The following is a 27,400-nucleotide window of genomic DNA, read 5'->3' as shown; positions in this document are numbered from 1 at the left end:
AAGACTAAATGAAAGAAACTTCTTTTGCAGAAATGCTGAAATCAACACAATCCTAAGATAAGAACCATGGTGGCAGACCATTTTCTATGCTCATCAGTCATAGGATAACAAAGAAACAGTCCTGAAGAGGATTTTAAATCCCCTGAAAAAATTACTCTAACTTGGAAATAATTTAAATAATTTATTCTGTATGAAAAATAAGCAAAAAAAAAATTCCAGCAAATAAAACACATATGATGATAAGGAAAGTGTCATATCCCCTGGACTGCTGAGGCTGTGTCAAGCGCTCTCCCTTCTGATAATGACAGCTTGAAAAACAGTGTCATATCCCTGGGGCTACCCTCTGCAAAAATGGCTTTGAAGTTCGAAGCTGTCAGGCCTGTTTGACATGGCTGAAAAACTGTGAGCTTCTCAATTTCTTTTGTAGCTCTTCTCTTTGGTGAGAATGCCTGACCACTTCTGCTGTTAAGATTCCTGTGTTTGGATTAAAGCTCTGTGTCTGGGGTGAGATGCTTTTGCATGTAACTGCATACTGCAGAATGTTCCCAGGGCACAGGAAAGTCCTTTCAAGAGGATCTGAAATGAGCCGAAGTTTGTTTCAACAACTTTGTTATTAATATATTATTTTTTATAAAAAGAGTAGTGTTAAGTGATTGATGCTAAAGGACCTTTCCTGAAGAAAATGTGCAACTATCCCATCTCTGTAATGCTGCAGAAAGAAACAATATTTGTGACTTTTTAGCACCCACATCTGTTGTTGCTATTTAGAAATGAATTAAATATTTCTGAAAGCTGGGTGAAGTCTTTGCAGTAGAGAAAAGGGATGCCAGAGTCTTCATATGATTCTCATATAAAAGTATTCAGTGCCCATGAGCTCCCTGCTGGCCAGAGGGGCATCTCACATGAGCACAGGCAGTGCACAGCATTTAGTCTTCTTGCTAAGGAGTCCTGTTTCTGGGAATTTTTGACTACAGAGATTTTATTTTTTTTTTTTTAGACTTAAGATCATTAGGCTTCAGGGAACTAGCAGGGCATAGTATTCATTCTTACATGTGTCACAACAGAGGTGCAGTTACAGGTTAAACAGCAGTTGCTTGCTCTGCTTGGGTTTAAGCTCTGCATTTGGGGCAAGGAAAAACATTCCCCCTCTGGTGCTGCTGCTGTGTTCAGACCTCAGACCAACTGATAGTGAGCTCTCTTGCCCCCTGAGGTGGGAACAAATAAGAGGAGACCCCCAGGTAACAATGAGGTGGGCAGGTCTGTGCACTCCCTCGGTGCTGCTGCTGGCCCAGCTCTGCACATTGCAGGCAGACTGCATAAAGCTGGCCACAGGTGCCAGCCCTTAAACCAAGGATGGGACCTACATTCTGCAGCTGCTCTTGCCCTAAGCAAAGGGCTGGGGAAGGCAGTGAGCTGGAGAGCTGGTGCTGAAGGGCACAGATGAGTGTGGCTGCAGGACTTGGGGAGACAGGGCAGTCCTGGAGGATGCAGCGGGCTGGGTCACACAGCTGGGAACAGGGAGCCTGCAGCTGTAGGTGGCTGCAGGAACGGGACAAGGTGATGGCACCTGGGAGCTAAAGAAGCAGCCACTGCAGGCACAAGGACAAGCAACCCTCCAGCAACTGGGGAGCTCTGTTTGTGACTCGTCACAGTCCTATGACCCTCCTGTGGTTGACACCACCCTTCTAGAACCATTGCTGAAAGGGGGATGCAGTGGGATGGGTGTCCAACTCCTACCTCGTCCTTTTAATCCCTATTGGTAAAATTCCTGCAACACTGTGCAGCTTTAATGTTGTCTTCATTTGTCTGATGAGCACGGGAGGACCAGGGTGCCCACCTGACCACGGCTGGTCTTTGGCAGAAGGAGCAAAAGAAGGCCACTGACTCAAAGGACCCAGAGACCTCCGCTGCATCTGCAGCTTCTCTGGTGAGAACCAGCCCACACCACCACCCCTTTAAAGTAAGACCTCTAAACACCAACTCCTCTTTACCTATCACAAAAATGCTGGCCCTTAGCAGTCCCAGTGCAGCCTCCCGCTCGGAGCGGGACTATCCCCAGCACCAGGTGAGAGCAGCCATGGCTTTGCCTAGCCACCCAGCTGCAGGGCCAAGCTGTGAGGCAAGAGGGGTGCATGAGGATCACTTTGGAGCTAGAGGTGCCCCTGCAGCTCAGCTGCAGAGTGGTGTCCCAGGGCAGGACAGCGGCCACAAGAAGCCACACTGCAGGGTCCAGGGGTAGGAAAAGAAGCTGGCAGCTGCCTTCAGTCTCCAATCTTCATGTCTTGTGGAGGGGCAGCAAAACAGGTTGTTCCTAGAGCTTAACAGGTCGCTTCTCCAGGACCAGAAGAGCAAGATTTTCCAAAGTCTCTCACTAGCATTAATGCATGAGCTTCTGACATGAGTGAGCAGGCAAGCAAGGGGAGCCTGAAGAAGCACAGCAAATCCATCAATAACTGTCTGGTGATGATTAGGGAAATGTGACCACCACAAGCCAGGGAAGTCCATGCTGCCTGAAGCATTGATTTTTCCCCCAGCAAAAACTCTAGGAGGAGTTATCCACAGGAACTGGAGTCTGCTCCAGTTGCCAGGGGTGCAAAGATCTGAAGGCCAGCACCCTCAGTACCTGCCTGTGTCCGTGCAGAGGTTTCTGAGCTCCAGCTCCAGCTGTTTAATTTGGACATCTCTCTGGTTTACTAGCTCACGTAGTCTACGGATTTCTTCCTGTTGCCGGTAAAACATCTGCAAAAGCTGTAAGAAAAGTCACATTTTACTTCCTTTATACTAAGAAAACACAGACTTAATCTGTCAAATGCCACCAGTCACATCACTTCTGAGAGAAATAGCATCTAAGGAGGAGGCCTTCAACCAACAGACAGTGCCAACCAGCCATCAGCAGTGCTCCTGCTGTCCACTAGCCTGGGCTATGAGTGCGAGTGTTTCTCAACACCATTTAGTAATGCTACATCTGCTTAATTCAATTGAAAAGATCAGAAAAAATAACCTTCATACTGCTGATCACTCAAAGAGAACCTAGACACAGTGAGTATATGGAGTCTAAATTCCTGCCACATCTCCTACTCTGACCCTGGGCAAGTCCTTTTACTTCTTTTTTCCTGTTGATCATGCTCTGTCCTCTCCATTTGGGACTAGCATGGCCTTTCACTGTGCAGACAGCAGAGCACCCAGCTGTGCAGGGGCTGCTTCTGTAACCTTGAGGTGCCAGCTCAGAAACATGCAGAAGAATATTCTTTTCCACCCCACAGGGAAATTCAGCTGTGGAAATTCCTGCCCCATCAAGCTGCAGATGCTAAAATCTTGCAGAGCCAAAAAGGGGACCTGAGCACAGCTGTGGGAAGAAAATCCTTCCAAGGTTCCTAAAAGCAAACAAGCTGCATGTACTCGAAAATGTCCTTGAGCTGCCAATGACAGGGGGCTTGCAAATCACCACAGAGATCTACCACTCTACAAGCTTTGGGGAGGGGAGGGGGTTGGCCATGGCTGAAGACAGATCACATGGAGCTTCCGGGACCTTTTCTGGAGCCATTCCCAGGAGCAGGCTGTGACCAGCAGCCACCCTCAACAGCATTGCACTGCCAAGTTGTCCCCCAGCAGTGAGCTGCTGAGGCAGAGGCAGAGCCAGTCCCTTTCCTATGTCAGGGTTCACAGTACAGTTAAGTGCTTAAGCCTACATGGATGCACCATGGGCCAAGGGAGCAGGGTACACCCACTCCTTCCACAGGTGTCCCTGCTGCCTCACCGGGCTCTCTGAGTGCAGCTCGCATAGAAGGGTTATGCTGTATAAACACACTTCTCTTCTCTAGAACTTCCTTGTCTCCAACCAGCCACCAGGCAGGCCTGTGCCACAAGAATGCCTAAGAAATGGGAATACTGATTGCTCCCTCCCTTCCAGACTCCCTCAGCTGGGGTGCTGCTGGGCCACATTTCTTCTTCCCATGTGGCAGCCAGGGCATGCAGAGCTTCTGCCACCACAATCAACGAAGAGTTCACACTGGCCTAGGTCTGCAAAATAAACCCTCCCTGGGTTCTGTCAGCTTGTGAACAGGATCCTTTTGCCCACTGACTCTGGGCTTCCCGCACTGCCCCAACCCTTCATCCCAGACATTCACACCTCATTTTCAGTTTTTGGTGATGGACACTCAAATACATCAAAGCCATTGGAGAGGCACATTTGTTCATTTTTTGGCGATTTCTCCTCTACTTTCAGATGCTTTCTCCTGTCTTCGATCTCACTTGGCTTCTGCATGTCCTCCAGTGGCATCCTTCCTCCCCGACTCTGGTGCTGGCTCTGGTCAGTAGTTTTGATGAGTGGCTCTGGCTCAAGAAACTGTGGTAAAGAATTCACACCTCCAGAGCCCGGTCTCAAGGATACCAAGAGAGGCCCTAGGGAGGGAGGCAGGTGATGGGTTAGAACTCACAAACCACACTCAGAAATCAGCTGTAAAGCAATTCATTCAAACAACCTGCAGGGATAAACATGGAGGCTTAACTGGAGTGGCTTCCAGAATTCAACACAGTGGATATTTTAGCCACCAAATTATTTTAGCTTACACACATATCTGTTATGTCTCTCCTTTTCCTCCCTTCCTCTTTCTCTGGCAAGTTAACAGGCCAGAGAGCCAGTGGCAGCTTACCCAAACCCTGGGGAGTTGAAGGGCTGGGTAGCTCTCCATGTGCTGACCTTTGTTAACTCCGTTCAGCCACTCTTGTGCTGTCAGCGCTGGCTGGGCTCCTGTGGTCAAGGGGTAGATGTCTTCCTGGTATGACTCCGACTGTAAGCAAACAAAAGTCCAGAGTCACTATGTCGTGAGGTTTTGGCTTAGAGGGACCATACTGGATTGTGGTGGAGAAAGAGCTTTGTTCCACCTCAACACAGGGAGTGTCATGAGCACGCACCAGCACAGACATAAAAATCTTCTCACCCACCCTGAGCCTCTCTCGTCCTCACCTCAACTCAGAACTGCATCTGAAGGCCTATTTTAATTCCTGCCAGTAAGATCATTATACATACAGACAACAGGCTGGGGGAGGTTGGTGACACAGGCTAACCCAACTCTCATGAACTCAGAGTTCCTGAGGATGAAGGAGTGGATATGAAGGATGGACACAAGTCATAAATCATCAGCTGACAGAAACTGGTCAAGGAGGTAACATCGGAGGAACATGCCGAATTGGTAGTTTCAGTGAGCATCAGCTCAGCTGCCTCTCTGAATTCAAGGTACTCATACCTTCCAATGTTTCTGGAAGTACAGGGCACAGTGTGGACATGTGGTCACATGGGAGCTACTTTGGGTAGCTATAGATTCATGACCTGGGTCATTCTCCAGCAACACCAGCTCTGAGACTTACTTCTACATCACTCTCAGTGCAATGGTGTCGTGTCTTGTATGCTGCAGAACAACTGTCTGTAACACAACTGCACCCACTCGGTAGAAACCTAGGAACCCATCATTCCCTTTTTCCTGGGGTATTCTTCTTCCTTTCACAAGGAGATTTTCATGTCACCCAACATCGTCCCCAATCCCTCTCTCTCACTTTTGTCAGTATGTCAAACAGATGCCACCAACTGAGGAAGTTTACAGCCAGCTAGTTGATCTGATAGTCAGAGACCCCTTGCTGCACCCAAGCAGAGATGAGTGAACACATCTTAGAAAGTTACCCATTACACAGAGACCTAGCTCTTGAGTTATCCAGACAGGGTTTGTTGACAGGGCTGCCCCTCAAACTGACCAGCTTTGTACTTCAGACCAGGAGAAAGAAATCCCTTGTTCTACCTACTTTCCTGCTCCCAAGAGCCACAGAGAGGAGTCACTGCCCCCTTTTTCACTGATATTTGTCCCAGACATGAACATGACCTGCAGTTAACTTACCCGTCGAGGCACAATCATGGAGATGGGCTCAATCAGGCTTTTAGTTGGTATCAATTTGTAGAAACGGAAAATCTCGCAAGCTGATACTTCAAGGCCTCTCTTTGGCATCATTCCTGGTGGGATAGAATGAAACAAACAGGGTAAAAATCTAGCCACGAAAGTTAATGTAATCCACCATGAAAAAGGGGTCACCAAAAAACAAAAGGAGTCACAGCATCAGCTCCACAGCAGCATGGTCTGAAATCTGCCCCCAAAACTGGCTCAGTGGCACAAATGACAAGACTAAATAATTTTTTTTCTGTCAGACCACCAAGTTACACACAGGGTCTGTGGTTTTCATGCTAAGTCTCCTGTTCCTTATTTATTCTCATGAGCTGCAAATAGAGTGACCAGGACTGTGCAGAACTGGCAGGAGATGCCACAGGATTTGACTACCGGGATCACCAGGAATGGATTTCAGGACACCTAAACAACACCAGAATAGCTATATAGGTCAGGCTGAAAGCCCTTACAGCCCAGTATCCTTTCCCCAGCGCTGTCTCAAAGCAGAATGGAGTATGAGAAGGGTGTGAACATCTACTCAGACAGCACCATTTGTGTTTGAGGGACTGGCTAAGCCACACAAGGTCAGAGGATTTCTCTCCCATGAGCTTGTACATCCCAAAGCCTACAACCATCTCAATTCCATTAACAAAAGAGATTGCCTGTCCTTGTAGACCTTGCTCCATGGTGTCCCACAGCAGCTTTGTTTTCTACTAATACCAAATTACTTCATTAAACAGTAGATTCTATGTGAAGGACTGTTGCTCCTTACATTACGAATTCATCTAAATGTGAATTCAAACTCCACTCCTCTACACTGTATTTTGTTCTGGCAATATTGGGAAAGACGCTCTCGTGCAATAATCTTAGCAGTATGTTTGATCAGCAGAACAGATCAGGTTAGAGAAGTAAATTTGATTCACTCAGGCCTTTTAAAAACACTTGTACACTTCCTTTTCATGGAATGACTTTTAAAAAGACTATGACAACATAAAATCAGGATGCTGTACATTGAAAGGATTATAAAAGCTGAATAACAGAGAGATCTTCCAGTTAAGTTTTAAATCATTTATTCCTTTCCAGTAACACCTTTCTGAAGGAGACCTGCAGGCACAAAATCCAATGTTGCTAAATATCTGTACTAATGTCCTGGAAGAATGTGAGTGTCCACAGGTAGTGTGGAGGGGTGGCAAATGGTCCTAAACACACATCAGTCTAGAGAGGAATATGGCTTACAGGGTGTACTGGAGAAGGTTCAAGAAAGGGCTATCAATAGGGTCTGAGGGCTGAAAGCCAAATTCTGTAGTTTGAATGAGTTAAACAGTGGGTAGTATGCACACAGGTTAATAAGCAAGGTCAATAAAGGAGCGGTGACCTAATCACAGCAGGTCTATCTCTAAATAGGAAATGCCAGTACAGGAGAAGGTAAGCAAGTGATAAGAGTGAAGGCATTAAGATGTGGAGCACCCGTTACCAGAGAAATCCCAGAGTGGAAACAATGTCAAGAGTTCAATGACAAAAATCTTGGAGCAGATTCACAAAGGGCAAGGAGCATCCTCCACCTTTAAATCCAGACTACTCTCCCTTCCACCTTGACCAGGTATGTGAGAGGGGATGCAGCAGTGACTGGTAAAGATGCCCGGCCCATGTGCTGCTGGTCAGAAGGGACCCCTCCCAGCTGCAACCCTGTAATACCACCTGTGACATATAGGTGAGCTGGGTCACTCAGACTGTTGGTGCACCTGTAAACCTGGGTGGAGACTGGAATCTGACCCACTCTCTTTTCTAAATGATATTTTGGATAGTCCTAGATTCTGACAGCCTCTAAAACAAAGAAGCCACCGCCCTCTTGTAACATTAGACATATGGTGCCACTCACCAATTCCCTTCTGTGGTAAATGAGAATGATATTCCATCAGGTAGTTCAGGTATGGTTTCTCAGGGCTTATCTCATAGTACCGTATATTTCCATCACCCTGAAGGCAAAGAAAATGAACATAAGCCAGGCTCTGCTGTTCAGCATGAGGGTCTGAGAAGAATGTCTAACCCTAGAAACCATGCAGGGTCAAGAATGAACCAAATATTTACCCCCAGATTCTTATATGGGAAGGTTAGGGCTCTGCAGTGTACCTCCCCACAGTAAACATGGCACATCTGCAGTGGCAAATGTGGCCCAATGCTGCAGCATCCTCAGGCCCCATCCCATCAGACCATATCCTTAGGTTAACGTGCTTCAGGAGCAACTGTGACTTCAGCCTGACACAACACAGGCCAGAAGAATCAGACAGGCCAGCATTTGCTGATGTGGAAAGCACTTACCTTTCCTACCACATAAAGCATGTGTGTGTCTGAGTCATAGAAGGGAAACAGGAGTCCTGAGGAGCCATCCAGATCCTCCTCCAGTAAAGGCACAGAAAGGTCGTTCTGGGCAGGACACAGAAAAAACAGACAGCTGCCATCACCTGTCAGTCACCTGAAGTCCAGCTGGCAGCAGCATGTGAGTGCAGCTCTATAATGATCCCAGGCCACGACCAGCTGCCCTGAGCAGAGGGCCATGTACAGACTTCTTCAAAGCTCTATGGATGGGAAATGGGTGCTCTGTCCCTTGATCTTGTCTGAGTGCAGCACCTCAGGACATCAGTTCCTACCACTAGATCATCTCAGGCACCTGATGACATTTCAGGGGTAGATATGATAAGAATCACTGCCTGCCTCTGTGTGAGCCACCAAACTCAGGGAGATGGAGGGACCTTCTGGGTATGTCTGCATCACACACTGAATTACGCATGTTCCCTCACTACCTCTAGTCAAGGCAATACTTCCACACTAGTACACCACCCACCACAAGAACAGTCAGTATCAGCCTCCACACTGCACAGTGGGAAGGTGCCCACTGCAAGGGCAAAAGCTCCCATCAACCTTCTGCATGTAAGCCATGTAGGACATAGCACACCACTCCATACACAAGGCTGGCATGTCTTACACAAAACTAGCCTGGCAGTGCTGAAGGGAGCAATGTCAGGAGGACCAGTGGGGCTGAGTATGGGATCCCACGGCTGCCACTGTGGCTATTGTCACATAAACATGTATTTAGCATAGGGTTAATACATACTTTGTCCTGCAGAACTGCCCAGCTGCAGGATCCAGAAAGTCAGAGCTTCTGTTTAGATGTGATGATGACATGGGTGGACATGGACCTCAGAAAGATGCCTGCTGGGCAGGTACTGTGCCACTGCCTGTCCCTAAGGAGGCTCCACATACCTGGCCCCACAGGCCTTTCCACTGTGTACTCAGACTAAGTGTGGCCAGCTCCTCCAGCAGCTCTGAAGGCAGTGAAACCCTGATGTGAGATCCATGATGTGTCAGAGCACTACTGAGCTTTGTGGAAAGCCCTCAGACAGCAGCACAGTGCTTTGTCTCTCACATATGCAAAAAAGCCATGTCCAAACACAGCCAAATGGCAAATCATAGACCTGGTCTACCAGCTTTGTCTGGTACAAAGGGTGACAGCACAACAAAGAGACAGAAGATTGTGATAAAAGGTGGTTGACATGGAGGGACAAAGTGAGATGCTGACACTGCATATGAGAGTGGTAGAGGAGAGCAGGGTTTCATAAGGCTAGCAGTAATCATGATAGGAGATCATGTCTTGAAAGTGACCAATAAATGCTACCTCAATACTCTACTGTCAGGAATCATCAGAAATCAAAAACACCCCACATCATTTCTTCATTGAGGGCTTCACTTTAGTAGGCTGTGTCTAGAGCTCACTTCTCTTTCCAGCACCAGTAACAATTTTCCAGTAAGACCAGTAAGAGCTGTTTTTAAGTCAGAGCTACAGTGACCACCCAAAGATCCTTTGAATGATTTCTTCCTGCAGTGGGCACAGCATTCTCTTTGTTCTGGTAGATTTCTACGCTGAAGGCTTTGAGAGCTTCTTCAGAAACTCAAACTTATTTAACAGTGTCATAGTAGAAGACCTATCACCCATTAAGAATTTGACAGATCACTTCTGAATTGCTGTTATAAACCAATTCTTGGGTATTTGACAGGTGGAAAAGTTGAAGTGACAGCAGAAGAGAGAAAAGTGAAGCTGGTATGGTTAAGATTGCTGGTTCAACTCACTTGATCCCATAATGCAATTTGCCTATTATTCCACTGAGACGTTCCAGTAGAGAACAGCTTTTTCACATTTCCAAGGAACAAGACTTTATTGACTTTGTGGGACTTGTAGCTGGCTTCCTATAGGAAGAGAAAGGACACTGCATGAGTAAGAGACGGCACCTGTTGCATAGGTACATTTCATGGTATGTGATTCAGTCACATCTGAAAGATCTGCTCAGCCTGGCTGAACTACAGTGAGCAGGATTTCATGGGGATCTGAGAAAGGTGGCCTAAACTCTTCAGGACCATTCCCAAAAGCCCAATCAATCTCCCTAACTACTGATTCACATATTTGCAAGAGGGCAATCCCTATTAGTTTTAGGCAGGACTTTCTGTGTACACAAATCTGTGCAAATACCTACAAAACACAGTCAGCTTCACCTACCAACAAATACAAAGCACAGGTAACAAGAACAACCCTGGCAGTGGGACAAATGTACACTTGCATCCACCTGTCCAACTGATCTCTACAAGCCCTCCCAAGGCATCCCAAAGAGGACTGCAGGAGGGATCTGTGAAAACAGTGCTCTTCAAGAAGGGTTTCAGGGAGTAAGGAGCATGGCAGCAAGAGGCAGAAACCCTGTTTTCAACAATGACAGCAAGCATTCCATGAAAAGTAGAAGGCAATATCCCCGTCTGGTGCCTTGGGCAATGCAGGGCACAGATCCATCTTCTTTAATGGAAATGAATCTACCCAGAAGAGGAAACACTTCAAGGGGTGAGATCAGTTGGACCACAAACCTCTAAACACAACCTACTTGTAGGACTGTTCCTGCCCGAGGGTCTATCAGACGTATCTTTCTGTCCCTGCAGGCTGTGGCAAGGAGACTACCATCTGTGTTGAACGACATGGAGAGGACTACATCTTTGTGAGCGTCGAGGATCTTCACCGGGTTCGAGATGACAGTGTCCTTGGTGTCAAGGTTCCAGATCATTATCTGGAGCAAAAGAACAAAAAAAATCAGCCCTTTGCTGCCTGACCAACTGGGGACTTTGTGTACCCTATTTCCTTCTTCCTCTCTTCTCTACATGTATAGGTCTTACTATCATTAAGTGGTTGTTCTCCAGCATTTAAAATAATTCCTGGTACTTACAGCAATATATCAGGGACACAGTGTCTGCTCAGAATGTCCAATATTCTAATTTCCTTTGCAACCACATTTTATACATAAGAATGGCCAGCATCAATGCAGATATTTGCACTAGCACAAGAATGAGGACAAACAAAAGTGCATGGCATTGCATTTTGTATCCAATATAGTAAAGGAGAAGAACAGAGTAGACTGAAGCTCATCAGAAGACTGGAAAATTAGCAACTCCTTTTGAACTTGTAGCAATGTCTTTTTGCCTTTGGGGTCACCATGGAATTTACCCCTGAAGAAGGCTTCTGAACTCTTCAGTATTATCTTACAGCTTGAAATTAAAACAAATTTCAAAACACTCTGACAAACAGGGTGTCCCAGGAGGAGAGTTCCACAGAGAAGACCCACCTTATAGTCATAGCCAGAGCTGAAGAGGATGTTATTAGCAGTGGGATGCCATTCAATGAGGCCCACTCTTCGAATATGCCCAAGAAGTTCCTTCTTTGGACTGGTAATGTTTCTCGTCAGCAGGTGCTTGGGGATGTCCCAGATTTTAACCTGAATGGCACAGGATGGGTCTTTGTGAGATTCCTGAGAAAGGAGCTAATTTCAAACTCACCAATAACTATTATTCCTTTGGTATTGTTATTCTCTCGGTAGTGAATAGGAATGGTTCTGGCTTTGTTGAATGCTAGTCTTTTAAATTAGTATATTTAGTTTTCTGTGGCCCTGAAGACTCCTCTTTACCCCCTGTGTTTAGCCAGCAGTTCTACCAGTTTTTTTTAACTTGACAATCCAACGTTTACACCTGGGCAAGCTGTCAGCATAATTATGAAAAGTTATTCCCAAGAGGAAGGAGTAAACCACAGATCTTGCAGACCTTGCCTCCTAACAAACTTTGAGCAGGAACAAGGAAATCTGAAATAAACTTCAGCAAAGAGTCCTGGAAGATGTTATAGCAGTGATTGATCCAAGCAATCATCCACTCAGCACAACCTGGTAAAAGAACTGAGAACTCGCCCAGCCAGATGACAGCTATATTACTGTTTGTCCCCTAGAAAACTGCACCACTGTTGAACGCTTTGCAAATGACACAGCCATTTGTCAAAGTACACAGAAGCCCACCCATGCGGCCCCATGGCAGATGCCCTGAGCAGAGAGACTGGGCAGCACCGCACTGAAGTTACTCAACACTGGGCATGTGCTGTCTCGTAACATGTCTACCTGCAGCCATGGGTTCTAGAAGGATGCCGCATGAAGACAAAAATCCTCTGTGCTCCTGGGCTGGAAGAAGACAACAGAGGAAACCTGCAAAAGGGGCTGAACCCATGCAGGTAAAATGAAAGAGTCTTTCTCACACTAACCTCAGCAACACAAGTATTTAGGATGTTTACAGATTATTAACCCTTTGGCTCAGTGAAAACTGCTATGCTTGTCATAATTTTTCTAGGACTTTGCCTGAAGCAGAAGGGAAATGCTTGTTGAAGCAGATAGTTTGTGGAAATTAGCCACACCTGCCTAAGTCTCCCACTGTTTGGCTGATGAGGATCACACCTTTCTAAGCACAGATTCTGGGACCTGCTGGGAAAGATCATGAGCACCCTTCTCAACAGTGTTTATCCCACTGAGGAATCAAGTCCATCAGAAACCTAAGGACTGTGGGGTTCTGCAGCCTCCAAATGAACTTCTACAGCTGTAAGAGAGAGCATCATACTCTACAGCTTCAACAGCTATCACTAAAGGAATGGGGCTGAGAGAGTAGGAAAGGGAAAAATAGGTTGTGTTCACACTGAGAACTACCTAGTATGACCCATTCGCTCCCCATGCTATAAAACAATTGGTGATAAAAGCAGGGAAAAGTCCCTGGCTGGAATCTCAGAATGCATTAAATGGCAGAAATTGCCAGTGCTTAGTATGCAGAAGAAGCAGATCTTGGAGGCAGACCTGCCATGACAAGCAGGAACAATCCATGAACCATCTACCCCGCTACACCTTGAAGAAAACCTCACAAAGCATAGTAGAAGGCACAGAGTTGCCCCTCTAACCACAGGGGAGAAGGTCTTCAGCAAGCTGAATTCATACATGCCCAATGATTTTCCAAAAGGAACAGAAGGGGTAAGAAGATAAGCCCTCTCCCCATACTGTTCAAACTCTCAGCCCCTGGCCACTTGCACTGGTCCTCAGTCCTAAGCCTGCCTGAAGCAGCAGTGGGAACTGGAAAGGGCACTGGGTGTTTACAGAGACTATCCATCTGTGCCCAAAAGTACCATTCTACATACTTCAGCTACACGCCTCAAAAGATAGCTGTGGTACCATCAAGGCAAACTCCAGAAAGACTGGTTAATGGCCAAGAAACCTCTGAGGAATGTGGCTGATAGGAAATTTCCACCACCTTCACAGAAGCTTGCAGCCTTCCTCAGAAGTTCCAGGGAGACCCAGCCCAGTAAGAGCAATCAATCTGATGCATCCCTGCACACAACCCAGAACAGTGGCTTATGGTAATGCTCAGAAATGGTAGAGAGCACCAGGACTTCAACAACAGACTGCAAGGAAGGCTTTGGCTCTAATGTCCAGCCCAGTGGAAGTGGTAGACACCTCTGGGACCCCAAAAACTTCCTCAGGCTCCTCTAAGGATAGAGAAAGTGTTGCTGTGGAGATGTTCCAACAGAATGTCCAGTCTGAGCTCTCCAGTACAAGCCAAGCCAAGTAAAAAAGATGTTGACCCTATGCAGTAAGTCCAACTGAGATGAAGAGGGGATGGGAGCACAGCAAATCTGAGAAGAGCTGGAAAGGAAAGATTTGTTCAGTCCAGGAGCAAGAAGGCAAAGGTGAGCAATTCTGGCTGCCCTTCAACTACATTGCAGGAAGGCACAGAGAAGATGGAGCCAAACTCACTGGAAGTGCACAAGGAGAGGACTAAAGGCAATGGACACAGATGGCAATATGGGCACTCTCTGAAGATCAGAGGTACCCTGTTTTCTCACAATGGCCACAGGATCTGTAGCCTTGATCTTCCCCGTTCATCTGGACAAGGCTTGGAGCAATCTGATTCAACTGGCCAGCTAATCGACCTCCACAGGTACCAGGTACCAGGAAAGACAGTCACACTAAGAAACACAGTCTGCTGTCCTCACTACTTAGTGAGGGAAGTGACACTGTGTCACTGCAGGGGACCCCTAAGATCCCATTTCCTGGTGCCAGGATGATGATGGGAGGGGTAGTACAAAAAAGAGAGTACAGTCATGAACAGCAAGACTTCTTAGAACAACTTTTGGTATTGGGACCAGTGACAAGCTCAGTGTTTCCATTCTTTAGCCTGGAGAATGACCCAGTGCCAAGTTTCAGTAGGAAATTGAAAAAGAAAGCTGACAGAGAGCAGCCCTTATGCACAGACCCCAGGGTCCTGCTGGACAATAGAATAAATATGACCCAGCAGCACGCCCTGGTAGGGATGAAAGCTAGCAACATCCTGGTCTGGAACAACAGGAAGATAGCCACTAGATCAAGTGAAGCAATTTTTCTCTTTACTCAGCAATCATTGAACAACAGCTGGAATACTGCATCCAGTTTTGCACCGCCTAGTGGAAGAAAGATGCTGATAAACATAAGTGAATCCAGTGGAGGCCACCAGGATGCTCAGGAGGCTGCAGCACCTGCCCTGTGAGGAGCAGCTGAGGGAGATGGGCTTGCTCAGCCTGGAGAAGAGACAGCTTCAGGGCAAACAAATAGAAGCCTTCAATACTGACAAAACTACTGAGAAAATAGAGCCAGGCTCTGTCTTGAAGTGCAGGGTGGGAGGACAGGAAACTGCAGTCACTAACTACACTGGGGAGGTTCTGACTGCATATAATGAAAAAAACTTCTCCGTGGGAGTGGTGAAGAACAGGAACAGGTTGCCCAGAGAGGTGGTGAAATCTCCATCCATGGTGGTTTTCAAGACTCAGCTCCACAGACATGCACAGGAGGTGGGGGTAGAGACTACCCAAGCTCCTTTAAACATGAACAGTTCTGTGATTCTGTAAGTGCAGCAGGAAGCTTCAAAGCTTGTGCTCATTCCTCATCTGAGGCTCAAAACAGAGGTCAAAGTGCTGCATTCCTGCCACAGGTCCTATCTGACACAGCATGAAAACCTGGCATACAGGTTGGAAGATAAAATAAAACCCTCACATGCAGCCCAGAAATTGAAAGAAGCCTTCAAAAGAGACATGAATATCCAAAGAAGCAAAGGCAAGTCACTGAACAGGAAGGACAATTCAAAGAGCCTATATTTCTAATTCAAGAATGATTTTTAGCAGAGCTGAAATGGCAGAGGATGTGCGCCAAGCCAGGGCTGGAGGAAATGACATAGGAAACCTCCCTGATGTTGTGTGGCAGAGGGCAAATGTATCCATTGCAAGAAAACACATGTGGAATCTCTGGAAAAAAGCACAGTAGTTAGTCAGATGTCCTCGTTATCACAGAAGTCAACATCACACTTTTCACAGGACATGGAAAGCAACCTTTCAGTGGGCAGATACAGGCTAAACTGCCCCTTAGAAACATGAATTGAATCTTTCAATTCCTAATAACTAGTCTGCACCTACACTGGAATAAAATATGTGACTGCAACTTAATTACACTAACTTCAGCCAAACCACTTATTGCAGAATAGTATGACGCAGATTCCTCAGCTACCCCACAACTGATCCAGCATAACTTTACAGAGTGCAGGAACAAGCTCATACTTGCTCTGCAGGGAATTAATCTGAAATAGCTGTTCCAGATTACTTTGTGTTGAAGCTTTTATTCTAAAGTAAAGGAAGAGTTTCATAGCAATTAAACTTGAATAGTCATTCCATTTTAAATTCATATTCTGTTTTTCTCATTCAAACACACCCAAAAAGACACAAGCCTCCAAAACCCAGATCTTCCTCCTCACAATGACTTTGGTGTATCACACAGGTATCACACGGGTGTGACCTCAAGAGAAAGAAAGGAATCTTACTCTTTCCTGACTTTTTTTATAAGTACATATACGCTTTCACGTCTCATCCATGGGCCTTTTGGTTTCATTTCTTTCAGCTAAAAAGCTCATTAGCCAGGTAATAATGCAGATAAACTTACTGTGGCATCTTCTGAACACGAAGCTATTACAAAGTCATTGAATGGGTTCCACTTGATGTCCAGAACATTCCCTTTGTGCCCACATATTTTGGGATAATGTGGGTCGAGCTTGCCTGTCTGAAAAAAACAAATATCATCAAACCTAAAGTGAGCCATGGAATTACAGGATATTTTCAAGGAAGATCCAAGCCAGCTCCAGCAAGAAACCTCTTTCTGCTTATTATGTTCCAAATGTCCTGGGTGTTCCCTATCTCTTGAGAATGGGCTTTTGCCATCCCTGCAAGGCAATTCTTGATGATACCACTGATGAGAAAGGAAAGAAGTGCTCAGGCCCTCTCAAGTACACACTGCTATCAAGAAATCTGTACACATGCAGCAATCAAGACTGCTGAAGTTAGAAAACAATATTTTGTTCAGAAACCAGAATAAAACTTAGAGCTGAAACACTTATGAGTGAGTGGAATTTTCCACATTTCTTAAAGATCTTGGGGAAAAAAACCCAGAATCTCTTTCAGAAGACATTTCCTGTAAGCAGGGAAAAAAAATCTTTTAGCTTTTACTTTTTAGCCTCATCAGCTAGCATTTATTTTATTTTTTAAGCAAAAAGACATTTATGACACAAATTACAAATGCAGTTTTTCTTTCAACAAGCTATCTATTTCTCTCTGATGGTATTTTAATCCAGCCATTCACTGGATTCAATCAGGATTCCAGATTCCCCAAAAAAATGTCATGTTTGGATGGCATCTTCACTGGTAAAAATCCCGCACAAAGTGCACTCAGGGGTATTGAGGGCCTTGTGCCACATGGGGGCTGTGTTGCATCAGGATAATACTGCTGGCACAGTTGCTACAAAGTCAAATCGGTATATTTGTTTCGTGCTAGGAAGGGTGCTGGGGATTTCATTAACACTGAAGCAGCACTTGCTTCTCCCTGTCAGGAGCAGAAGTATGGGGAGCTCCAGGACCCACCTTGCATCCCAGACATCTGTCCAAACGTAAGGGGGAGAGACATGGTGGCACACTGGTGATGCTTACCTGCTTGCTTTTATCCAGCCTGGAAGAACTGTAAATCACAATGAATGCAAACGCATGCTCTCCTGGAAAGCAGATACTTCTGTTGTTGTACTCCCCGCACCTCTCCAGAGGTGGGACTTAAGAGTGCACAGCAGAGGGGAAATCAGTGCTGGCCCTAACCTAGATGTGTCTAGGATGTAATCTTCCTGGCCTTGAAAATCTGTACCACTTTGAATGCAGAACAGGACATGATGTGTGGCTTCACTGGAAAGTTTGTCACATAGACTGGGACTAACCTGATTTAAACTGAACGCTCAGAGGGCTTTGAAATGTAAAAGACTGCTTTTTTTACACTACAGTCTAAAACAATTCCCTTTTATAACAGCGACAATGCAAAGTGACTTGGGAAGGCAGAAGAGAGATAAAAGGCCTTTAATAAGCAGCGTTCCCCCACCCACGGTGTCCTTTTGTAGGCTTCAGGGCTTGGTTTCAAGCTGGCAACTCAACGGGCTGGGCAGCCAGCTCCACAGGGATCCCTTGATCCCTATGGGAACTCTGTCCCCTCCCAGAGCTGGCTGCCTGTCTGTTCCCACTCCATCTGGGAGACTCCCAGGCTGCCCCAAGCCTGCTCTGCCTACCCCATCCTGCAAGGCTCTCCTACGCCCTTGTCCCCAGCAGGCTCAACTGGCCCTGGAAAAGAAGCCCTTGCCCTCCCAGTCACCAGTCCCACCTGCCCCAGTGCAACCCTGCAGCCCTGGGACAAAGCAGGACCCACAACACATGAACCCCCAGGCTGCCAACAAACATATGACAGGTAGAGCTGTTGGTCTCAGATGCACATCTGCATGTGGAAGTGAAGATCTTCAGCTGGGGGAAATTGAATTCTACAGATTGAAAACTATTTCAGTAACTAGAGGTGGTGTCATTCAAGCAGAGGCACCTGAAGTTATGTGCAGAGCTTGAAAATGAGTAATTTTTCAACCACTAGCTTTCTAAACTCCCAGCATTTTTGAAAAGTAGCCAAAGTCGAAGTTCCTTGACAAAAACTACTTCTAGTGGGACAGCTGTTAAAACTCTCCCAGCAGATTTGTACAAGGTAGATTACTGTGAGATGGGTCAGCCTCACTTCTCAGGTGTTCTCCAAAGGGCACTAATACACCTTAACATCACATCACGGCACAGCACTCACATATGGCATCAGTTAGATGAGGCCTGAGGGGTCATCACAGGTTCCATTTCATAGACCTTGGCCCCAGAGAGAAGGGAGCAGGGCTTGTGTCTAGGAGGTCTACACAACCACAGACGTCCTCCCTTTCACACCTGGTGCTGACACATTGAAAGACTGGAGACTGCAAAGACTTGGACACAAATACCTCCCTGTCTCTTGGGACTTTGTTCTCATTTTGCTATCACTCTGCTTTATGCTGCAAAGGAAGAGACAGACACAGTCTCAACTAAGTCTGGTCATCCGAGAAGGATAAAGGCAGGCCTTTGTCTTTCAAAGAAAAGCCACAAAATTGCCCTCTGAGTCAAGATCCTTCCTAGGCATGCGGTGCATGTACTTCCCCAGCACATCTGTCAGAAACCAACCTACACCCAGGTCACACTGTGGGAAAACAGCTCATCTCCCAGTTACAGTCACTCAGCCCATGCCTCCTCAGACTTGCAAGATTTACAAAGGCATTCAGTCTGTTCTGGGCACCAGGCAGGCCCTGTGGCCACAGCTACTTCCCTCCCTGGTGAGCTGTCCTGCCTTTCCACCCAGCTGGCTTCAATAGCACATCTTCATAAGGACCTGACACATCCAGCAACAGAAGACCATTCTCCAAGTGGTGGCAAATATTCAACTAATTCTTCTTCAGGTTGAATGCAAAGGTCTGCTGAAAGGAGGCTATCTATGGCAAAGAGCTCTTTGCTAAATAACCTCTGCTGCTCCCAACCCTACTTCACCCCCAGGCTCTCAGAGAGGAAGAATGGTGGAGAAGGCAAGAAGTGGTATTTGTTCAAGGAGGTAAGAGAGAGTTGGGTGTCCATGACTTAGCAGGAGAGGAGGACAACAAACAAGCAAGGAGGCATGGTTAAACCAAGCGAGATTGAGCCTGCATTTGAGCATGTCCTGAGGCAGGCAGCCCCTCCAGTAGCACATGCAGAATGAACTCAAAACAGCATTGGAGGTACAAGAGCAACTTCCCAGGCAGGCTGTTCAACCTCCCTGGGAAAGTGCAGCTTTCCCTGTCCCAGCTACGATCTCCCGCTTTGGTTAAACATGATCTCCTGGCTCTTGGGCTCTTCCTCCAGACTGTGGCATGCTCCGGATGTGGCTACTCCCTGTGAATCCAGTCAAAAGTAACCACAGATCAGCTGTCCATCATGAGAGGGCAATACCATTCCAGGCACACATCTCCAGACTGGGCTGCCTTCAGTGCCCTGGCAGCTGGGGGCACAAGCCAAGATCCTAGTACAAATCTACCATGGGTCACCACCACAGGAGGAGGTGGCAGCAAGAAACACCACCACCAGGAGCACAAGTCAAAAGCTGCTGCTTTTCACCAGGAGGCACCAGTTTGGAAGCATATAATGAAAAAAAGTAACTGATATCAGAGCCCCCAGACTCAAGGGACCTCTTTCTGTGGCTGGCTGAGGCTGCTCTCCCCCCACAGCATGGGGTCAGGAACAGGTGTGGGAATTAAGAATTGGTGGTTAGCAAAATGTAAACTGATCTTGAGGTTAGAAGAATGATTGTGGATAACTGAGGCAACATTATGGAACACCACGTTGTGTGAAAAACAGCACTAAAAAAGACCACCTGCAGAGTGTGGTGAGTGTGTGAGCAGTAAACAGGCAAAACTTGGAGGTCAGTAGGATGCAAAAGTAAAAAAAAACCTATGTAAACAGGTGGTAATAAATTGGGAGCTTGCATACAGTGCAGCAGCATTTGCTCTTGGCAGTGCTCCCCCTTCAACAAACTTGAGTGAGTTTGTCATTACTCAGCACATCGCCCCGATCCCAGCTGGTCCAAGACCAGCAAACAGGTATTCAGAGAACGGCTGTACAAAGCACAGTGCATACAGATGCTCTCCCTGATCCACCACCAAAGGTCAAGCTTCAAGTGACTTCCTGAACTACCTGAACAAACAGTTCATAAACCAACTCCTCTCCATAACTCCATCCTGTTTGGAACCCCTCAAATTCTTCCTGGCTTGTCAGTACCCAGAGCAGTGTGCTCCACATCTGAACTGCAGAAGCGTTCCCATCTGCTGTTAATGGTCTGCTCCCTGGTCTCCAGGATTCCCTTCCCTTCACCACACAAATCAAGACAAATTGCTCCTTATGCTTCTTCCCCACCTTCTTCACAGTTTTATGTATGTTGCCAATTTGTCTTTTTTCCCAGACTGATTGAAGCCTAACCTATAGAGTCTTTCCTCACATGAAAGCCATTTCACATTTTCATTGACATACTTAAATTATTCTTTTCTGTATCTTCTAGTTCTACCATGCCTTTGACTTCTGCAAGCAGTATTTCAGATGTGGGTGGAGTATCTGAGCAGATGTTAAGAATGGAAGAATTGCTACTGAAGACTAGCCAAGCTGAGAAAAGGTGAGAAGACAGAAGAATTAATAGTAAGCACTGCAAGCACCTTCAGCTCATTTTGCCAACTCTTTGAAAGCTAGGTCCCACCCCATGTCCCACATTCACCTGCTGCCTGCTTATAGATGCAGCTCTGTGATAAAGACAAGTTCTTCAGCCTCAACAGATCATGGTCAAGGGGGCAGAAGTGACTCAGTCAAGAAAAACAGGGTAGTGGTTAATTTTAGAAGGACAGTCTCTGAACAGCACCAGTGGTGAAGGAGATGAATAAACAAAGTCTAGAAGGGCCCAGAACTGTGCTAGGTTCTTCAAGCATAGCCAGTTCGCTTTCATCCTTAGCAAATATATATTGAAACAGTGGCATTGCAATAGCACCATCAATTAACTTTTAATTAAAGGCTGAACTTTTGTCTTTCATCTGTTCTGCCCTGATTCCAGAAAGCTCATAATCTTATACTGAAGTTAATCCACATTAGTGCATGCCTAATTTTTCTGAAGCAATAAACATCAGACAGCCAGCTTCTCCCTCTCATCAGATCCCTAAGCCATCAAAACCCATAAACATGGGATTTGTTTCTGAAAAGAAATTTTTTCCAGCATCAGTACTTGAAGTTTAGGAGCTTCATCGCCTGATAGCCATGTCTCCATTCCTTCACAAAGGAGAAGATAGAGCAAAACATACCATATTCTCCTTTGGTCACAGCTGAAGTCATGACACTAAAGCACCTTTCAGTTTTTGCCCTCTGTATCTACTAACTGCTTTTATTAACAATTTCTCTGCGGAGACAAACATCTGAACAGCACAGTTCCTGCTGCTTATACAAGAAAGACAAATGAGCTATGAAATTAAGGAAGGTGTTAAAACTTTGCAAGCGGTAATGTACACACATCCCAGGAATCACCTGTCAGGGCATCTGGGGCCCCTTCCATCATTTTGCAATTTGGGCAACAGCATGAACTGAATACCCTCTGTGCAATCTAGCTCCCTAGAAAGCCCAGCTCTCCTCTAGCCTCTTGATGCACTCTTGAAAGCCAGCTCGCCTCGGTGGAGCTCACCTGGTGGATGGGAATGACAAGAAAGGCCCCCCCACCCGCACACTCGGTCACCACTGCAATGAAGTGGGGGTTCACGGCACAGAAGTGGTTGTCGTGGACGTTGCGGGTGATGGGCACGCAGTCATAGCACTTCTCCTTGCTGGCGGCTTTGCCATACACATGGCGAAACTTGGAGCTGCGGTACTGTGGGTGCCACGACATCTGCAAGGGAAGAAACACAACACCCCATGACATAAGGACAGGCCATCCTGGCAAGGCTTGCAGACCCCCACTTCCCTCTCCCCAGCACAGGCTCACCCTCCCCATTGGGCTCCTCACACCAGCCCTCAGCAAGCAAGTGGCAGCCCTGTTTTTCTCTGCTGATCTTCAGCCCTTTGGATGCCCTGTCTCTGCACTCACTGTGTATCTCTGATGAAGAGAAGAGAGTGCAGGAGAGAAAAGACAGGTCTCTCCATCACCCGCCAGCTGGGCTGTGCATGCACCAGCAGTCCCTGTCATGTCCCACTCAAACGAGGGAGACAAGTGACTTAGATTCGTAAATTCCCAACAGAGTGGACAACAGCGAGACAAGTCTCAAAGTCCAAACATTTATTAATTTCCCACAATGTACTAACTGGATACACAATAACTGACCAAGTATATAATGAGTTATGGCAAGCAATATAGTATGTCTTGTGTTACCTAATGATAATAAGGAAAAAGGGAAAAAAGAAAAGAGAGAGGTAGAAATAGCAATCACCGGCCTGGGTTCCTGCATCCGTCCTGCCAACAAGGGATGCATCCATCTTTTTCACTTCACTTCTTCCCCTTCACTCCTCACCCCCCCTCAATTTATATGCACTTACCTCTCCTCTAGGTCGACCTACCTAACCATATATCCCATGTATGGGGTGGGGTAAGGTGCTTCATGGATGATGTAATTAGCATGACCTTGTTAATCTTCACTAACATATGCAGGGGTGTCGACTTTAATATGCATTTTGTAGATAATGAAGCAAAGGTCATTCACCAGACAGATGGCCCTTGAAACTTTACAAGATGCACCAGAGCAGAACCATCCTGTCTCCACAGGGCTCCCTCCTCCAGCCGCATCCTGTGCTATCCAGGCCACCTTATCAGCTCCAAACTCCACACTATCCACCTGTGACTATAGTTTCATTACTTGCAAGTGTTTGAGACGTTCCTTGGCTTAGAATATTCTCAGGCTGTTTCTTCTTGCAGACCTGTTTCTCTCAGGCTCTGTTTCAAGGAGTTACAAGTCCTCTCTCGCAGTCCCTATTGCTGGGGCAGGGCCACATGGCAGCAAGTTTAAGAGGAGATGAATCCCGGTAGCACAGAGCTCAGGAAGCATGAAAGATAAAACATCTTGGGTGAGGAAAGCCTGAAAGATGGTTAATGAGCAGGCCAGTCTGGATTCATGCTTCATTTATCCCTCAGGTGGTTCAGGACCAAGAAGAAGCCTGAATTTTGCTCACATGAAGGGAAAAAAGAGGTTTGACCGATCATAGGAATAGTTACAGTCACCTGTTAGTGTTTTTCCCACTGACAATGATGTTCTGCATGTCTGGTTTATAACTGCACCACAGCCCTCTGAGAGACAGCATTTTAAATGGTGTTTAAACGAGATACATAAAGCATGCTAAACCCAAGAATCCCTTCCCATAGAGAGCTGTGAAGCTTAACGGAACTCATGCAACAGGTTTCAAATAGGAAACTATCGGCGTTGGGCAGAAAAGGCAATTCAGACTACTAACTCCTGCTCTTTCCACAAGACCTAGACAGTAAAAGGCACACGGTGGGGATGGTGAGAAAATTGTGCTGCCCAAAGGAAAAGAAATGCAGATCAGGCAAGAAGCTTATGGGTGAAAAAACCCCACACAATCAGCTGGGAGTATGGGCAAAGACTGGGAGAGGGCTTGGTTTTACTCCATATAGATCTGTTTAACGTGCATGTGGTGAATGGTATTATCAGTGATGCTGGATCAGTGGTACTCCAGTTTGAGAGGGGAACCCAACCAAGCAGCTTTAAGTTACAGCAAGACTTAGTCCGCTCAGTCGTGCGGGTAAGCGTTTGAAGGGAAGCATGCACTCAGTGGCAGGAAGCCAAGTGCATCATAACCTGACAAGCAGGGTCTAAGCAATTCTAAACCAAAATGTCCTTGTTGCTGGCACAGTATTGCATCCTCCTGGGATGACTATTAAATGCTAGGAATCTGTATTGCTTGATCCTGATTAGTCAAACTGGAGCTTTACAAGCACCCATCAACACAAAGATCCACTAAGCTCACATCCCACGTCACATGGGAAGATTTGGGCTGCGAACAGTGCTAGGACAAAAGTCCTGTCCTATTCCCTGCCTCCTCCCAATATACTGGCACAGCTCAGAGCCAACCCCACCTTGGACAAATACACATGCCTGTAAAAAATCAGTCCTGGCAGATCACTGGTTGCTTTCACAGTCATTTTTGTTGCTCTCTTTTACCGTGGCATGTTTTTCCTATGTTAACCCTGCATTTGTCCATATTCTTAGCTGATTAGATTGCTTGTGCAGAAAACATTACATGCAAAGGATTCCTGATACTGAGGACTACCTATCCCAAACAAAAACAAAGAAATGCAAGTTATTTGACAAAGAAAGCAGCGATCCTGGGAAACTAGTCTTGGAAGAAGGGATGTTCACAGGCAGAAAGAAAGCTGAGGTGATATACCTAGCTCCCCAAACAGCCCCAGAGGTGCAGCATTCTCAAACAACTTCATGCTCATTACAGTTTTAGTGGTTAGGTTTACTCACACTGGGGAAAAAAAAAAAAATCACTGTATTGTCTGGATGCACCTATTCCTTCTTATGGCAGAACTTATCTTTCCAAAAGGAAATGAATTGACTGGCTCAAAGGAACTTCTAGCTAAACTGCTTTTGAGGTGGGAGAGAGCGTGTGGTCTGGAGGTTCAAGGCTCCTTTGCAGAAAGGAGTCGCCAAGCACACAGAAGACATTAATTACTATGATACTGTTCCTATGGAGAGCAGGAACACACAGCAAGATACTGAAATCCCATGCAGACTACCTGTTAATGGCAAATAAGGAATAAAGGAAATAAAAGGAATTAAATGCCCAAGTTTGGACAGTGCTTAGGAAAGACAGCTCCCACCTATTTCAGTTTACAGAATCAAGGTTCAGCTGCCACAGGACTGGACTTCAAAGCACCTGCAATTTGGACAGCAGGGCAAGATATGACTGGGAAGATCATAAAATTGGCAAAGACAATCCCAGGAAAACAGTGTCCCTCTTGACATGATTGCAGCCACAGCAGAAAGCTCAGCATTAAAAGAAAATTAACTCTTGGATAAAATATGGCAAAAAACAGCTTGAATAGGGGCAGCATTAGGAGACTGCATCTGGTACATACAGTGGGAGACACTGATTCCAAATAAAGCGGACATATGGACATGAGGAAAAACTTGTTTGGAAGGAGTGTGGAGGAGTGTTCTGCACTTGAGGTTGCTCAAGTGGTGATAGGTCTCCATTCCCAGAAATCCTTTCATGACTTGATTACACAAAGCCATATCCTCCTTGATCTAATGTTCATAACAGTCCTGCTCTGAACAGGAGGTTGAACTGGAGAAAACCAAGGGCACGGTGCCACCAAACCATACTGAAACTTTACAATTTACAACTGAAAAAGCTCACATCTTCACTAAGTAAAATAAGCCCCTGTGTGTACAGCCTGTCTGCTAGGAGTTGCAGACAAGATGTGGCTCCTCAGCAGAAGACAATCTTCCAGCTGGCTGTTAATGAGCACAGCATGGCCAGGGCTCTGACAGATCTCAGATATTAGACAGTGCAAGCTATGGTGCCTGCAAGAAGATCCTTGCAGAGGAAAGAGATCACCATTCCTAGAAGTTCTCCATCAAAGCTGTCAACACACCAAATGCTGTGTTATGTATAAAGGCCCAATACCAAATGCATAGGTGGGTGAATAGGTACTAAAAGGACTACAGAAACACTTATACACCAAGCAGATCCCCAGTGCAGTCTGTCTTCATGCAGCTTGCTCAGATCTGCTCTTCCACTGCTGTCAGGACAATACAGGAACCAGTCATGGGCCACTGGTAGCCCTTTTCCATCAGCAGTCCTGGCCCAGCCTCTTTGCTCAGCTCCTGTGATTGCATGGCAGGATAGAAGGTGCCTCAGCCTACAGCTACAAGTCCCTTCTTTCATTTTTCTTCGTAAAGAAGCAGGTTTTCCAATTTTCTTCTCCTCCTCCTCTCTCTACCTTCCCGGACAGAAAGGGTTGGTTTATTCGCTCCTCATCTTGTACTTCAGCCATCCTGACCACCCTCTACTCTTTGTTCTGCTAGACGCAATGACATATTTGTTCCTGGGAGAGACAATCTGACTGACTGCCATGTCCACTCTCCAGGGCTGACGGTGTAGCAGAGGGACTAGCCAGAGGGAAGAGAGGCATCTCCACTCCTTCCTCTCAACAAGGAGAGCAGAAAGCACCACAACGAAGGCAGAGATGGGAAAAAAACACTCATGGCGAGGAAAGGTGAAGAAGCATGGTTTTTCACAGCATCTCCCATCCAGGGGTCAGAGAACCTATTCTGGTGCGGTTGGCAAAAAGCTGGGCTTGCCTCCTTACACAGTGTCCTGCTTTCGACTGGGATAGAGTTAATTTTCTTCCTAGTAACTGGTACAGTGCTGTGTTTTGGATCTAGTGTGAGACTAATACTGAAAACACACTGATGTTTAGTTGTTGCTAAGTAGTGAGTGCTTCTACTAAGTTAAGCATTTCCCAGTTTCCCATGCTCTGCCAGAAAGCAGTGTACAAGAAGGTGAGAGGGAGCATGGCCAGGACAGCTGTCCCAAACTAGCCAAAGGATATTCCATACCACAGAACATCATGCTCAGTATATAAACTGGGGGGAGTTGGCAGGGGGTGGATCGCTGCTTGGACATCGGTCAGTGGGTGGTGAGCAATTGCATTGTGCATCACTTGTCTTTTCTTGGGGTTTATTTCTCTCTTTTTTATTATGTTCCTTTTAATTACTATTATTATTATATTTTATTATTGTTACTGTTATTATTATATTTTATTTTAGTTATTAAACCATTCTCCTTTTTTTCCTTTTCCAAGTGAATGAGATTCCAGGAGGAGATAGTCAGTGACCTACTGCATCACATAGACATACACAAGTCTATGGGACCTGATGGAATACACCCGAGGGTGCTGAAGGAGCTGGCTGGGGTGCTTGCCAAGCCGCTTTCCATCATTTACCAGCAGTCCTGGCTGACCGGGGAGGTCCCGACAGATTGGAAATTGGCCAGTGTGACGCCCATTATAAGACGAGTCAGAAGGATGATCCGGGAAATTACAGGCCTGTCAGCTTGACTTCGGTGCCTGGGAAGCTGATGGAGCAGCTCATCCTGAGTACCATCACACAGCACATGTGGGACAACC

General features: G+C 46.3%; 1 protein-coding gene across 1 annotated transcript; it reads right to left on the bottom strand.

The window, feature by feature from the left end:
• Positions 1-2,139: 2,139 nt before the first annotated feature.
• CORO2A (coronin 2A) lies at positions 2,140-22,141 on the bottom strand. Its single transcript, XM_074855432.1, has 12 exons — positions 21,941-22,141; positions 16,280-16,396; positions 11,585-11,734; positions 10,853-11,032; positions 10,056-10,172; positions 8,250-8,354; positions 7,810-7,906; positions 5,889-6,001; positions 4,700-4,790; positions 4,364-4,401; positions 4,130-4,228; positions 2,140-2,748 (listed from the first exon to the last, which is right to left on the bottom strand). Exons 1-12 carry the CDS (start codon positions 22,139-22,141, stop codon positions 2,617-2,619), a joined length of 1,440 nt encoding a protein of 479 aa, XP_074711533.1. The 3' UTR covers positions 2,140-2,616.
• Between the last annotated feature and the right edge of the window lie 5,259 nt (positions 22,142-27,400).

The sequence above is a fragment of the Strix uralensis genome, chromosome Z, assembly GCF_047716275.1.
Source record: "Strix uralensis isolate ZFMK-TIS-50842 chromosome Z, bStrUra1, whole genome shotgun sequence".
NCBI classification, from domain to species: domain Eukaryota; kingdom Metazoa; phylum Chordata; class Aves; order Strigiformes; family Strigidae; genus Strix; species Strix uralensis.
The sequence above is the reverse complement of the archived record's forward strand: the minus strand, read 5'-3'. Positions and strand labels throughout refer to the sequence as shown.

Bases quoted from the DNA above. Each gene is read 5' to 3' on its own strand.
- CORO2A (XM_074855432.1), bottom strand. From the start codon at position 22,141: ATGTCGTGGCACCCACAGTACCGCAGCTCCAAGTTTCGCCATGTGTAT. The intron at 11,033-11,584 runs GTGGGTCTTCTC...CTTTTGCTCCAG, and splicing joins GCTCTGGCTATGACTATAAG to ATAATGATCTGGAACCTTGA. The intron at 10,173-10,852 runs GTAGGTTGTGTT...CTCTTCCTATAG, and splicing joins GGGCAGGAACAGTCCTACAA to GAAGCCAGCTACAAGTCCCA.